Below are 15,372 nucleotides of genomic sequence, written 5' to 3'. Positions count from 1 at the left end.
GGTTTGAGCAACACGAGCAATGCTGCAGACTGACAGCAAATCTGCAGTACAAGGCGGGTGACGAGGATTTTGAGGATGACTGGAGCACAGGCCCAGGCTGTCCACCAGTACTAAATTTACGATGATCACAGAATGGGCATATGTGACCAAATATCATTATATTGCACTAGTTGTGAGAGTTGCAGAAAAAAAATCGTGGCTTCATCTCCCCATGAGGAAGAAAAGTTGGTGTCTGGTGCAGCACGGGGTGAAGAGTAGGTAAGAGATCAGGTTGATTTGGTTGAGCTATTGGGAGTTAAGCCTGAAACAGATTTGTTTTAGTAATACCAAAACAACTCAACGGATGTAGTGCTAGCTGAGGCTCCCTGAGGTTGGAAAAAAAAAAAAAAAAACTGGAGCCAGAGTGACCAGACCAAAATCTGGTGGCAGGGAGCGAGGGAGAAATGATTGCCATCAGTAAACTAGACGCTGTCCGTCTCACGCATGGGGACGGAGGCTGTTTTCTGGGGGAAAGTTCACTGAAGTTTTGCTTCAGAGTGCTGACCACTGCAGTGAATTATTTTCATCACAAACACTTGGTGAGTAAAAGTTTTTTGCCGGTGACAGACGCTGTTTTTCAGGCACAAATGTGACGAATAGTTGATAGGATGGGTGGGAGGACAGACGCTTCTCCACTTATTTCTGTGGTATTTTTTTTCCTTATATAACTTGCCAAAGACAGTTACAATAACTATGTTACTGTTGTTTGGTCATGTAACGTTGCTTTGTGGGAAATTTCTTTTTATTAAATTGAGTCAGTCATCAGTATGACCGACACGACTTGCAGCGACACTGTGTAAAAAGGGCTGGCATAAGATGCCTTGAGAGTGGAGTCATGTGTGGTCGAAGCTTTGGTAAAAAAGCTCTGCTGTCGGTGGATTTTTCCTCTGAGGTCTGTGATAATGGTGGCTCAGGCCGCACCACTGTACTTGTTGTATTTGCCTTTATGCGTGGTGTTGTAGTGCCGACTCAAGTTGAAATCCTTGAGTAGCACATAGGCTTGCCTTTGAATTCAGCAAAAAGATAGTCTGTCTCCTATCTTGCCTGGAGGACACAATTTTCTTGGTCCAGTTTTCTTTTTTGTCCACTCATGTTTGTCTTCGTCCAGTGTCGTCTCCGATGAGGTTTGGTGGGCAAGACCAGATGTGACCTCAGTTGCTTGGCAACAAGCCTGTTGCATTTTGAATGAGTGCCCTCTAACTGTGGACAGTATCATTTGCTTTTGAATTCCTAAAAGTGGAGTCTCGAACACAGAGGGGGTGGAGAGGTTTTTGGCCTTTCTTGCCGAGCCTGCCATCAGAGCTGGTGGAAACTTTGGAGATTTTCTTCCAAAGACATCTTCCTCCAATCGGGATGCTAATTTCATCCTCCAGATTGGGTAAGACGATAAATGATGTAACTGGATGAAGTAATGGCTCGAAAGCTTTTCTGAGTGTGCTCAAAGCAATGTTTAATGATTTTGGTTCTGGCAAAAAAGACAAGAGCAAAAGGAGATCAGAGGGTTAAGTGGGTACTGCTTGAAATGCTGCAAAAAAGGCGCAATTGCGATGTGGTCCATCTCTTGTGACTATGTAACTTGAGTCCAGAGCAGGTTTCATTTTATGTGATGATTTCACGGGGGGATCCTGCGTTTGTTTCTACATGCTGACATCGAACACATGACCTGTACACCATCTTTATCGCATACATGAAATGTAATGTTACTGTATTTTATGAGGGAATTGTCTCTGTTTACAATGTGTTAACACGTTTCCTCTTTATGCATTTACTTTGATCCATGCAAAAAGAATTGTTTCGCAAGGTTCTGAGCAATGCAGACTTTCACCACGTGTTTTCACAACAACCATCAACACCACCCGGCGAAATTATTTCATTAAATCAGTCAGACTATTTCTATAATCATTAAGTGTTTTTATTACAATGTGTTTTTATACTGGTAAATAGACAACTCATACTACCAAACAACAGACATGACTACCAATATATTCATCAACCACTGTGTGGGGAAGCTGAGTTTCACATTTTATGTGGACTCAAAAGATTTGAGGTGGACCTGACAATGCTGTCTTTAGGACAGTAAATCTATATCTGAAATCTTGAAGAAGTCAGCCTTGGGCCTGGAAAAACTGGGATGCTTTGTTTAACCAGTCTGCAGTTCCCAAGATGTTTCCTAGAAAGACCTGTGCGAATTGGTTCAAATAACGAGGGAAATGGACACAATGTTCCGTATGTACATTTCCAATGAATTAACTGCTAGTGTGAAACTGTGGGCCTCACATCAAACAAAGCTTTGAAAATGGTGCCCCCACCCTTACTTAGTTTACATGCTGGATGCCTATGGGATCATTACTGTTATTTGATCCCATGGACACTCAACAACTGAGCCAAGATAGCCTAGTATTCAGACAACCCAAATATCCTCAGACATGAATTTATTTCTGACTCTGGGAAAGTAGGAAAAACAGTAAAGTCATCAGAGACTACTGTAACTCTGAACTATCTCTTTAATCAACTCACACATGTTTAGGCTATTCTATATTGTAACTGATATAATAACTAATGCAGTATTTTTTTTCCACTTTGATTCACTGACCCTCCCTCAAAAATGCCTGTTGCCCCCCTGGGGAGACCTGCCTCCTACTTTTAAGAGGGTCTGGATTTTTCAGCACATTTTATATCACCAGCGTTGCACAAATAGACAGCAGCAACATAAATGTGATAACTGCAAAGTATATCTGGACACATAATGGAGGCGATGTGATGTGATCTGATTGTAGAGAGCTTGAATAATCTGATGATGATAATGATGATTATAAGTTTGCTCATTATGTGAGAACCCTTCTTGAACAATTGTACTTCCCTGAAGGAGAACAGATAAATATGACATCTATTTGTGTTGTCCATGCTAAGATTAAAATAGTGCCAAGCATACACATTCATATTATACACTCATACACAAAGACTAAGGCAATAAATAATACTACTCAGGTATGAGAGTGCTTTCTTAATACTTTTCTATCTCTATAAAGCAGTTTGACACATGATATCTTCAATGAGCTACACAGATACCTGAGGGAACCATGGAATACCATCAAAAGAGTTTGAACAGCCGAAAACCAAAACACAATGTGCAACATGAGTCTTCATGTGTACACAGACAAACTTGTCTGTCTGACAATCCAGTGTTGGTGCATCTAGTGTTGACAACAAAAGGCACAAATCACAAATATGCATATGTTAATGGGTGATCTTTGTAAAGCAGCTGAATCAGATGATTTCTCAGTTTCCTGACATAGGCAAACTACATCTCTTACTTAACAAATCCTGGCTCCTCTGATATATGAGTTTGTACAGTTATTCACATTTGGATCTAGAAGAACAAACAATATTCCCAGTATACTGTACCTTTAGATAATGATTATATTGTACCCTTTTATTTAGTCTGCTCTGTGCAGCAGGAGAGCAGGTCTCTCTCTACATGGTACACTTAGCTACAGACCTAAGACCCAGTGCACAAAAAGTCTGTTTGGAGCCGTTTATTTGAACTCTGGTGTGTATCCTCCTTCGGTGTGAATCACTGAAACTAAAGGCATGTACACGTAAACAGTGGTATATTTGTCCAAGCTGTGAATCAGGGAAAACCTTTGGTTTTCTCAAGTCTCTCCTACACAATAAGCATATGCCATAAGCATGTTTAAGGAGTCCTAGTCACTCCTTGTGTTTATCCATCTTTTATTTAGAATCACTCCACAAAGATATCACTTCATGGCTTGTGTGGGCAGGAGGAGTGATTATAGCAACTCTTGACTCTTTCAATGTTGCAACTCAGGATGTTTTTAAGATGGACTAGCTCAATGTTAACATTTAATGACCCGTCAAAAAAACTTGTCAAACCTTGACACCATTTAGCTCAGCTGATAGAGCGTGCATCCCATGTACAGAGGCTTTGTCCTCACTGCAGCAGCCCTGGGTTCGAGTCCCGGCCTGGGGCCCTTTGCTGCGTGTCACTCCCCCTCTCTCTCATCCTGTTTCCTGTCATCTTCCTGTCAGCTATACTATCTATGACGCCATTGTGAGATACTTCGTTTTTTAAAAATGTGTTTAAATTCTAAGCATGGATCTTGATGATAAAATCAGGTGTATTTAGGTGGTGGATATAGCTGAGTACAATTTGATGCAGATCCCAGATCTGCTGATGTTAAATCATGGTTAAGTAGTTATAGGTGGTTTAAAATATAGAGCGATACAGCTTTGATATTGTATTAGGTCTGACTGAATTAAAGGGGACTATTCTAGTTTTTGAATGAAGCACTAATACGATCCTCTAAGTACTCATCATGAAAAGCTGACAGTTGATTTAAAGTCTGAAACACACTGGAATTGTGGAGTATAACTCAGCTAAAACTAAATGAATTGTTTCTTTGCAGCAGTTATAGTTTGTTGTATGTTTTATGATGTGTGTGATTTGTTAGCTGTTATAATAATACAAGCAGGAAAGGACTTTCATCTAATCTAATTTAATCTTTTCTGATTAATGCAGTAATGCGTTGCACAATTCAACCTAATCCAATCCGTAGAAACATCTCTGAGCAGCCTTATGACAAATTCTTACATGAGGAAACTCTTTGCTTGGGAATGTTTGCATTTCTTAAGATAAGACACTTTGTGAATACAGTCCCAAATCCCTATTTTAAGATAACAAAGTCATGAGCCAAGTGAGCATAAATAAAGGTTGACGACAGGAGCTATGCTGTGTGATCAGCTATGTTATCATTAAACTGTACAATCACAGAGAGCCACACGGCCCCCTGCCCAGACTCAAGTAATTGTTTTCAATCCAGCTGTTGCTTCATGGCCAAACACAAGGATCTAGAAGTATTGGGGAGAACATCCCAGAGTTCAAATAAACTGTTAAATGTGACATCCCAACTGGTCAGACCAGAGAATAGAAAGGCACTGGTGTCACAAGCTCAGGTGGCAGCCTGATGTTTGGTCTGACAATAAATGTATTCAGGTTTCTGTCTCTGGCGTGGCTGATGATTGTTTTCCATTAACCATTAGAAGTTACTCTAAGTCTCAGTTTGCTGTATAACCAATGTTCCACATCAACACATACTACACTTACTTGTACTGCCAGTACACGTTACATCATGGTACATAATAAACCTAAATAAATAGCATGTTGTAGTCAGGATCCTATCAGAGGGTATGAGCACTTTCTGATTTGGTGATGAAGAAAGTGTGTATGTTTTAGTGGAAAAATCAGACTTTGCACTGCTTTTATGAGGTATTCTGGCTTTGGTGATTGACACCAACCATTTGGTTACATACAGGGTAGCACTGTTTCATTACAAACAACAACACTACTTTAAAGCTAAATGTTTTTGGCGTTTTAGTCTTTTGGTACAAAAATAATACAGCTTGAGCTGAGCTTAATATGAGGGCTATAACCAGCTATCAATGCTAACAGTTCGAGTTTAGATCAACATACACTGAAGAACACAGTACAAGCACAGAGATGACGTAACACTGGTTTCCTTGATCCACACTTCTACATCAGTTGATAAGACGTAAATTGAACTGTAACATTGTTTGTGTTCAGTGTATATTTACTGACAGCATGTTTCAGAGGTATGCAGTTATCTGTCTGTAGGAGTGTTTTAAACTCCTGGAATAACCTCCAGGCGTTCAGCTGCCTCTGCAGCTGAATCGTGCACGATTTCTACATGTCTGTATGTATTCCATGACTGAGTGTGCAGAACACTTCTACAATTCGAAGAAATCCAAATTGCATAATAAGGAACTGGATTTCTGAAACACATCCCTGGATTTCTACAGTGCATACAAATGTCTTTAGGACTTATTCACTCAAAATCCTAACCTTCAGAGACCTGGTTCCCTTGTGTTTGAGTTTAGATTGTAGAGAGTAAAGCAATAGAAATATCCCAAGACATCAGCACTTTTATGTCTGTGTTGCTACAGACCTTTTGGTTACAGTGTGTATGTGTGTGTGTGGGTGCGTGTGTGTGTGTGTGTGTGTGTGTGTGTGTGTGTGTGTGTGTGTGTGTGTGTGTGTGTGTGCGTGTGTGTGTGTGTGTTGTCTTTGAGACAGTGTGATGTGTGCATTGATTGTTACAAGCATTATGTGTTACTGGTTGTTTAGCTTTTTGTTTTTCTTTTTGATTGATTTGCTTTGTGTATCAATTAGAAAGCATATTTGGCCTGAAGCAAAAATTCCCAAACATTCATAGAATCCAGATTGCAATTTGAACATGGTCTTAGTCCTCAATTAGCTGGCCCTGGGTCTGCCAAAGGCATAGTGTGCAACACCTCATCCAGAAGCTGCAGAGCACGGTGCAGGTGAACCTCCACCCAGCAGGGCGTGTGTTTGATGCTCTGCCGAGGGTAGTCAGGGCCCCACCCCTTCACAAAGCTGAGCCGAAGGATACACAGTCGCCTCAGGTCGTCCACACCGATCCCCGCTGCTGCAGACAGACCTGTCAGTGAACAAGAGAGTAACATAGTATCATGAGAAATGACAGTTGATGGCGCTCACTATTAGAACACAGACAAAGTCATCAGTCAGTCCTCCACTAATCACGCAGAAAGGTTTGTTCAAACACCTACTAACACTGACTTTGGAGAACTGACATACCCAAACCCATAAGACGAAATAGACAGAAGTAGCAGGGAAACATCTGATAGGACAAATAAATAAGGACAGGAGTCCTGCGGTCTACTGGCTCTGAAATAATTCTACCCAGTGAAATAGCTTGATCTGGGATGTTGTGATGGATACAGGTCCATGTAAAGATGTTGGCACATCTATCTCTTGCTAGGAAGTTTTATTTCATCCATTTTATTTTCTGGTGACCAAACATGAGCCAGAGGTAGACTGGGAATTTGCATTATGGATCAGGAAGTTTTAGTACTTTGTACTTTACTGTCTTTGTGCTGGTCTTTTTGTGTCATATTTTGTGTGCTTTTATTAAGGATTGTTTATGGAAAGAATGAAATTAAATTCTACCTTGAACCTTAAACACTTCACTATACATTAAAAATTGGCTTCTGCTGTATGTTGTTAATGTCAAAGGACCAAGGTCTCAACAACACTTACTAACTGCAGGTGCGATGCCTCCGACGCTACCTGGACCAGGAATATTTCCAGCCACAGCAGCTGCTTGTGCAGCAGCTGCAGCCTGAGCTGTCGCCGCCTGCTGCTGCATCTGTCTGTGGCACTGCCGCAGGTCAAACACCTGACCAAGCACAGAAGCAATAATCATTACTAAAGTATAACACCGCTGCTGGACACACGATATGAACAGGCATGGTTTGTAAACACTAAACACACTACAAAATACAGTCCATACAATTCATTCAGTTCATTTCAAATGGAACTGTGACTCATTTCTTGGGTATGTTTGTGTGACTTTTGTTCTTAAATAAACCAAATAGGTAAATAGCCTAAAAATAGAGAATATCTATGTGTGTGTAAGAAATGTGATTAATGAACCAGATTCAGACCTTGATGTAGGCTCCAGGGTAGATCTTGTGCACAGCATCACCTGGTGCTCTACCTGCCTCTCTGTCGAGGTAGTAGCTCTGTACAAACACGGCGTGGTCACTCATACAGCGCATCCAGACATCACCCTCACCACGACACTCCAGTTGCACGCCTTTACCTATGTGTAACCTGGAACACGCAGGAAAAAACACCAGGATGAGCAAAGGTGGAAATATTAGTGCTGATTTTTTTTTAAACTTGTGAATAACTAACACCTCAGGAATCACTAGCACCTCCTCATATCAAAAGGGTGTATGTCAGGTTTGCGGACGACTTGCCATGACATTGCCATCCTGATTTCTGAAGGTAGTTCATTCCACCATTCTGGAGCCAGAGCACACCTCTTGCTAAGATCAGGGTTTTCAGATTGGGGCTGACAGAGATGTGTAACGGTGATTTAGTCTGTGTGATTCACAGGTATATGCCATATACCAACAAAAACAGCTGGATGATTTCAGTATTCCCACTTAAAAATGCATGATACGTAACAGATAGGGGTGGTAATTTAAGGGCACATCACGATTAGATTCTGATTCAGAAACAGCTACCAAGAGTGGAGCAACAGCAGCACTGGCTGCATATTGTTCTGTTATGACACTTATGCCTCAACAACAATTTTCCACAGACCAACATAGAAACATCTGTCAAACCAGTCAACATTATTGACTGACTATTATGCTATCCCAACCAATGCATCCCAGCTGAGACAGTCAGAGGACTTAAAAGAGTCATTCAGAGAATAACAGAATTAATGTATAGACACATAGTGAAATAAAGTTGTTTCCTTTTCTACTCAAGATATTTCTCATAAAAAAGACAGATGCTATGTTTAATCCATTTAAAAGGCAGTGTTTGTCTTCATCTACACACCTGGCTCTCTCACTGGCATCTGTGCGGTGGACGTTACTCAGCTGGCCAAGGCAGAAGCGATCGCCTCCTGAGGGATCAACATAACCATCCACAGTCACCACAGGGCAGCTGGAGGGCACCTTGAACATCTCACCCACCTGAACATCCATTTCAAAGTAGGAGATAGAGCACCAAAACTCCGGTCCTGCAATTAAAACAGAACAAACTGTGTGATGCACTGACAATTAACAAAATTCTGGGTCAGATTTACTGTGGCCATTATGACCGTTTTCAGGCGCAGATGTCATGTACACTTTTACAAACACGTATTTATGTAACAGATGTTAACAGCATTTCACCTGACAATACTGAAAGATTGGCAGGAGGCATTTCATTTACTGCGTGTTTGCAGTATGTGTCTCTCATCATTGCATATGTATTTGAGGGGTTCTCTGCACACCACTCTGCAAGATTAGTGCTATATAGTTTGCAACTGGGGCCAAAAGTATAAACCGTACACATGAACAATGTACTTGCACCACATTCCACACAGAATTCCAAACATATAAAACTCCACAGAGGGAAATAAGTACAGAGAGTACCATGTACTGTTACACATGGTGCACTGGTACACATTTATCACCATTCAGACCATGCATGTAACCTTTTCAGTCTGATTATTGTGATGTTGCAAGATTCAAGAAAAGTGTGAATTAGGCTGACGTTTTATTTAGAGCTGTTTTTTGTTTGTTTTTTTTCACTAAACTGTGTCAGGATTTTAGCTATAGTTAAAAAAAAAAAAAAAAACCTTCACTGTGACTACACACTGATGAGTCATTCAATATGTCCCAGGATGTTGTGATGGATAAAGCAATCTCTGGTTTCCTGTTGCTGGTTGTGCCTGAGTCTTATTTCATTCATTATATTGTCTTGCGACTGGGCATTAGCCAGAATGAGGCTGTGTAGAGGAATAGCCCATGCTACAAGTTGAGTTAGCTTAGCTCTGTTCCCATCTCTTTACAAAGGTTGAATGCGTCACATGCAGTTTGGTCCAGCTGGTCTGGCTAGTTATCAATAGTCTCAAGGTCTGCTGCATTTAATCCAAACCCTCCACTTCCCTTTCCAAAACTGATGAGGGTGTTCCTGTCACAAGCAATGGGTGTTTCAGTAATAGTGGCAAAAAAAAAGATGAAAATTTTAGGGAGCTACTGGACAACGTATCTACAAGCCCGCTGTCATGATGACAGGTTATCAATGGGGTCCTCCATCACAGGCGATGAAAAGATGAATTTGGCCCAAAATTCATACATGCTATACCTATACAACAGACACTGTCTGTATTGCATACATAGGCAATATTGATACGAATGATCACCTGACAATACTGACAGATTATCATTTTGTTTTTGTCTCGTAGCTGTATAGTCGGATTGTCTTAAAAAACTTAAAAATTATCATTTTATCACACACTTTAAAATAACACATAAAAACATAAACATAGAAATCCCAGAATTGAAGACCTGATACAGCATTAATAAATAAATACACATAAATCATAAACCTTGGTTACTACAGTGAACATGCTCTACCATCCTCATTTAAGCCCTACCAACTGTCAACCTGATCACTGTCAACAAAGACAACCAGGAAATACTGATGAAAGCTAACCTGGATGATTAGACACAGAAGGAGGGAAAGAGGTTGAGCCATGATGCTGGGACCCTGAAAAGCAGAGGGAGAAGAAGATTAGTTTGAGGCAGAAAAAAGCAAAGCAACATTTTGCCAGCTGAAACTGATGTCTAAAAATGACACAAATCACACAAGAGCTTCGATATCAAAATACATAACAAGAAGCAGTGTGAAGGGTGTTGTTTAGTCTTGGAATAAGTTCAAGTGAAAGAGTTAAACTGAATCTCATGTCAAATGTTTTAAAGCATATCTTACAGTGGTGGTTTGGGTGATGGAGGGGAGGTTGTTGGTGACCACGCCCATTCTGCTGGGGTCCTATTGGAGCGTAGGAGGCTGTGCTGCTGCCTGTCCAAACTGCTGAATAACAAGTACAAAATGATGAGTGTGCTACCATTTGCAGTGTTCACTGAAGCACAGTGTAACAGTTAACGAAAAGAAAGTCTTCTCCTTGTGCTGGTTGTAAATTTATCAGTTGACCAGTACTGATTTGTAAATAACGATTTACAAAATTAGCTCTGTCAGAAACTGTGTTTTAGTGTGACATATTTTATAATGCACTGAATATTAGCAGACTCAGAATACAATTAATAATAATTAATTTCATATCATATTAATTCAATATTTATATAATTAATTACGAACGTTCTATATCATCAAATATGTTGTAAGATGTCATTTCATCACATTGCCACATGCTGGACCTCCGAATGTGTTCGGAGTGATCGGATCTCAGTGCCCCCTCAGTGTGTCTTGGGGGTGCTCACACCTGTACAGAGAGCTATCTAGTGATGGGAACGGCAGTTCTTGTCACTGTACTGAATCTCTAGAATCCGTTCATTAAAATGATTCATTCAAAAGATTCGCTGAATCGTGAAGTGAATGACAGATCGTCTGGCTGTTTATCAGTTCAGGGAGTTGGAGGGCACTGAACAATTTGCTGAACAAATCTTTTGAATTTTACTGAATAGATTCTAGAGATTCAGTACAGTAAAAAGAACTGCCGTTCCCATCACTTTTCAACCCTGAGGTTCACGTTCACTTACTGAGGGACGGTGCGTTCACCGACTATAGTACACAATCACACAGTGCTGCTTTGAGTGGTATACATGCACTAATATTATTACACGGTGAAAGTGTCCTCTGTGCACAATAAAATCACTTAACATGATGCTACACAGATGTTAACAACACAGCGCTAATTTTAGCAGTACGGTTACTGAAAGTGAATCAACTCCTCTGCCCTGAGTGAGTGAGTGAGTGACACAGCACCACTTTCAGCACAGTACGTGAACGAGAATCACGTCCTCACTGACAATTCTCCGTGTGCAGTAGGTTTGCAAATCATGAACGAATCACAGCGCGAATGTGAATCACGTCCTCACAGTTCTCTGCGTGCAGGCGAGTGAGTCCCTTCAGTTCCAATGATTTCAATAGCTCTCATGATTCTGTGACGGAATGAGTGGAACACATATTACTTTGTCACAAAAACATTCATGAAATTTGGTTCAGTAATTAATTTATTAGAGGGCCTCTGAAAATGTAAACAAATCTGCTGGATCAAAAATATATATACAGTACTTCTCAGTTAAATATTCAGTTAAATGTTTCTTTCCTAATTTCACCTCAGTTAGCTGCTTTTGATAGCCACCCAAAAGCTTTTTAACCACCCCTCTAGATAAAATCGCTCAGCTGAATTTGTGAGGTTCCTGGCACAGACAAAACCATAATTCTGGACTGATTTAGCCATTTACTAATTTTAATGTGTGTTTCGGAACACTGTCCCCTTTGAATACCCAAACTGAACAAAACGGTTAATCTTCTGGTTGATGACTTTAAGTTTTCCTGAAGAATTTGGAGATAATCCTCCTTCTTCATTATTCCATTACTTCCTTTTTAGAGCAGCAGATTCACTGGCAGCAAAACAGCCTCACAGCATAATACTACCAGCACCTTGCTTGACAGTAGGTATGTGTTCTTGGGGTTAAAGGCCTCATCTTCGCTCTTCCAAACGTACTGCCAAATTTTCAGAAGACCTACAGTAAATTAATTATTGAACCAAACTTCATAACTGATTTTTCTGACAAAGTAGTTTATGTTCCATTCTTTCCATCACAGGAACATGAGAGCTGTAGATCTAATTGGAACAGAAGACTGCCATGATATACATGTTTTATACAAGTGGATAGAAACTTTTGACCATGAATGTGCATGCATTGAACTCACTGTGGAAGGCAGCCTGACTCTGAGAGTGTTTATTGCTGCTGTAACCGTTCTGTCCGTGAGAGTGAGGCGGAGGTAGGGAGGGTTGTTGTGGGTGGGGTGGCTGTGTGGTTTGCTGGGCAGTCTGCTGCTGAGGAGGGGGTTGGGTTGGGGTTGGAGGTCGTGGTGCCGGGGTCATAACTTGAGCCTGTGGGGATGCAGTTTGCAGACGGTTGTCACCATGACCGCCCTGCAGTGGTAGCAAGCCTCCAGAACTGGACACTGAAAGGAAAACAGAGGAAAACATTGACTTGTGTCTGTGGGCCCAATCTAAAATAAAGTTGTTGCTGCTGTAATCACTTTTCAGCTTATGAATATGTTTTGCCATTCTGACTGACTGAAGCCCAAAGGCTTTCATCTACCCTTCAATAAAAAAGTCTGAGGGGCTTCTCTCAGCTCACACAAAGATTTATTATCATTTACCTGTCAAAAATAATATACATTGGTCAACCAATAGAAGCTCATATGATAATGATTTAGTTAACCATCCAATAATTAATACAATCATCAGATACTGAAGAGCTGACCTTTGGGTGAAACTGGCAGGTTAGTGTATCTGGTGACAGGTGGAGGTCCATGGGGCTCAGAGGACAGCTGTGGGGGAGGTAAAGGCTGCCCATAGTGGTCTGGGGGGGGCAGCTTCATGGCTGCTTGGTGGTCAGACAGAGGCATGCCCGGTGGGAGGTCCATCTGTATACAGTCATGGATGTACTCCTCTTTGATTAGCCCGCCTTGTGCTGCTGCAGGAAGCAGAAGGAGGTTAGGGTTATGGGAAAAATCAGGGTCTCTTTAGGCAAGACTCCTTAACAGGGATTTAAGTGGGGAAGGTGCTATCTTCTAAGTTTTTTTAACAGATCTAGATATAAATACCCTGAAATGAAAGCTGAAATGCTGATCTCTTGTCTCATATTCAACTTCTGATGTCAAAGCCAAATGCTTTTAGTTTTGCAGCCAAAATAAAGGAATTGGCCTCACTGTTCATATAGCTATAAAGCTGCCACAAACTCAAAAAACAAGACACACAACACAGAAGCATATAAATAAGGGATAATGCCCGTTCAAGGGTGTTATCCTGCTTATACCATGGTCACTTGCCAAAGAAAATAAATTAAGACCGTTAATTCATATTTTCACGTGTTTTACAATCAAAATATAGTTTTTCACAGGCCATAACTTAGTTTTCCTGGTAACACCTGAGGGTTTGACTAATACCTGGAACAATCATTACCCTCCGCATTAGGTTCTTATGCGATGGAAACGCTGTTCACTCCTCCAGTAAACAGGACGGACCTTAGGCACTTTAAACAGGATGGACTTGGCATCGGGAGATATTCTAGTCTGCTAAGTGATGAGCCAGCTAACACTATGCAAGCAAGATTCAAAGTCAATAACATTGCGTACAGTTGACAAACAGTAAATATCATTTGACAGTATGTTTAACAACAAGACTAGCTAGCTAACCAGTCATGTCATTGTCCTTGAATCAATATCAAGATTTTCACAAAAAAATGATCGGCCATGTGTAACATTACTGTGGCCGCAGCCTGAGGTAGAGAGTTGAACAACGAACGGGATGTTAGATTATTCCCTTATGTGATACAAAGTATCAGTAAGTTTAGAGGGGAAGTGTACTTTCTGCAGCTTGTGCGTTACAGTTGCCATCCTGTGGTGTTCAGAGGTTAAGGCACTGAAGGACTGACTGACTGCACTCAGCGTTCCCTCATTTTAGAGACAGGCTAATACGCCGGCTAGCGCATTAATTTAGAAAGGTGAACAGACAATTTGACTGGAACGACTTAGTAGGTGTCCATATATCAAGGATTAATAGACACCCTGCAGCCAATCAGAATCGAGTATTCCCCTAAACCATGGTATGATAATGTATAAATCCTTTGTGATGATCACAAAATATTATTATATAACAGTTCAAGGTTGAGAAATATGGTTTCACTTATTATGCGAAAATGTAAAAACCATTACAGTGTATCTGTATTAAAATGATTTTATCTTGACTTGTCGGTGGGCCGCTCTCAGTGAAGGTCTGAGCACCAGTACGTCTGTAAATCACTGAAAATATTCTCAATTTAGTTAACAACATTTCTTTCACATTAAAAGTATTTTTTAGACATTAATGAAATGGTGTGAAAGATCCACATCAGCATTTAAATTGACTCAGCTTGTCTCGACATACAGTACATTTTTGATGATTTCCATTTGTTATTAGAAACATTTGGATGGATAGGTCATTACACAGTACCTACTGTCATAATTCTGCTTTCTTAACCTGTGTGTGTGTGTGTGTGTGTGTGTGTGTGTGTGTGTGTGTGTGTTTGTGTGCATATGTGCATGTGTGTGCATGAGTGTGTATGTTTAAATATCTGCAGGTATGCTGGAGTCACTGTGGAGCCACCAGCTCCATCTCATCACTGTAATCAAGAGCTCTTCAGATACTTACTCCACCCAATTGCAGACTCAACTACCAGTTGTGTTTGCTACATTTGAGTCATTTATTACCTGTTTTGCTCGTTACTTCTAGTTTCTTCCAGTTTAATCTATCAACACTAAATATGATCTCCATCTTTCTCAGAGTTTTGCCACTCTGACTCCGATCTCTGCTCACACCACCTCTGCTATCTTGCCTCCAGGAACATAATATAACACGATGCATAACAATGAAGCCAAACTACTGAAGTCTAAACAAGAAAAGCTAAAAAAAAAAAAGAAAAGCACAAGTACATACCTACGCATACATACATATAAGCATACATATATACATGCATATATACTCCAATCAGGCACAGCATCAAAACCACTGACAGAGTGTAAACCACTGACCACCCTGCTACAGTGCAAGGCTCTGCTGGGAAATCCCAGGTACCTACGCCCAGGTGGGCACCACCCAACACACACCAACCACCCAAACACCACTGCAGACCAAACACAGCACAGACTCCAAGGTAGCAACCAGGTTA

The 15,372-nt window shown here is 40.8% G+C and overlaps 1 protein-coding gene across 5 annotated transcripts in view; it reads right to left on the bottom strand.

Annotated features, from left to right (window-relative positions):
* Nucleotides 1-1,933: 1,933 nt before the first annotated feature.
* Nucleotides 1,934-15,372, bottom strand: part of si:dkey-222b8.1 (uncharacterized protein LOC560317 homolog) — a 35,559-nt gene continuing 22,120 nt past the window's right edge. For 3 of the 5 annotated variants that reach the window (XM_037093730.1, XM_037093726.1, XM_037093729.1), the window contains exons 6-13: nucleotides 12,928-13,140; nucleotides 12,365-12,622; nucleotides 10,397-10,498; nucleotides 10,121-10,174; nucleotides 8,474-8,657; nucleotides 7,564-7,732; nucleotides 7,157-7,295; nucleotides 1,934-6,536 (exon numbers count right to left, since the gene is read on the bottom strand). In XM_037093730.1, coding sequence (XP_036949625.1) covers nucleotides 6,325-6,536; nucleotides 7,157-7,295; nucleotides 7,564-7,732; nucleotides 8,474-8,657; nucleotides 10,121-10,174; nucleotides 10,397-10,498; nucleotides 12,365-12,622; nucleotides 12,928-13,140 — 1,331 coding nt within the window. In that variant the 3' untranslated portion in view covers nucleotides 1,934-6,324. The remainder of the gene's footprint in view (nucleotides 6,537-7,156; nucleotides 7,296-7,563; nucleotides 7,733-8,473; nucleotides 8,658-10,120; nucleotides 10,175-10,396; nucleotides 10,499-12,364; nucleotides 12,623-12,927; nucleotides 13,141-15,372) is intronic. The other 2 variants (XM_037093728.1, XM_037093727.1) reach the window with 2 other exon arrangements.

The sequence above is a fragment of the Acanthopagrus latus genome, chromosome 3 (assembly GCF_904848185.1).
Source record: "Acanthopagrus latus isolate v.2019 chromosome 3, fAcaLat1.1, whole genome shotgun sequence".
NCBI lineage: Eukaryota > Metazoa > Chordata > Actinopteri > Spariformes > Sparidae > Acanthopagrus > Acanthopagrus latus.
Note: the sequence above shows the minus strand (reverse complement) of the source record. Positions and strands in the feature narration are given on the sequence as shown.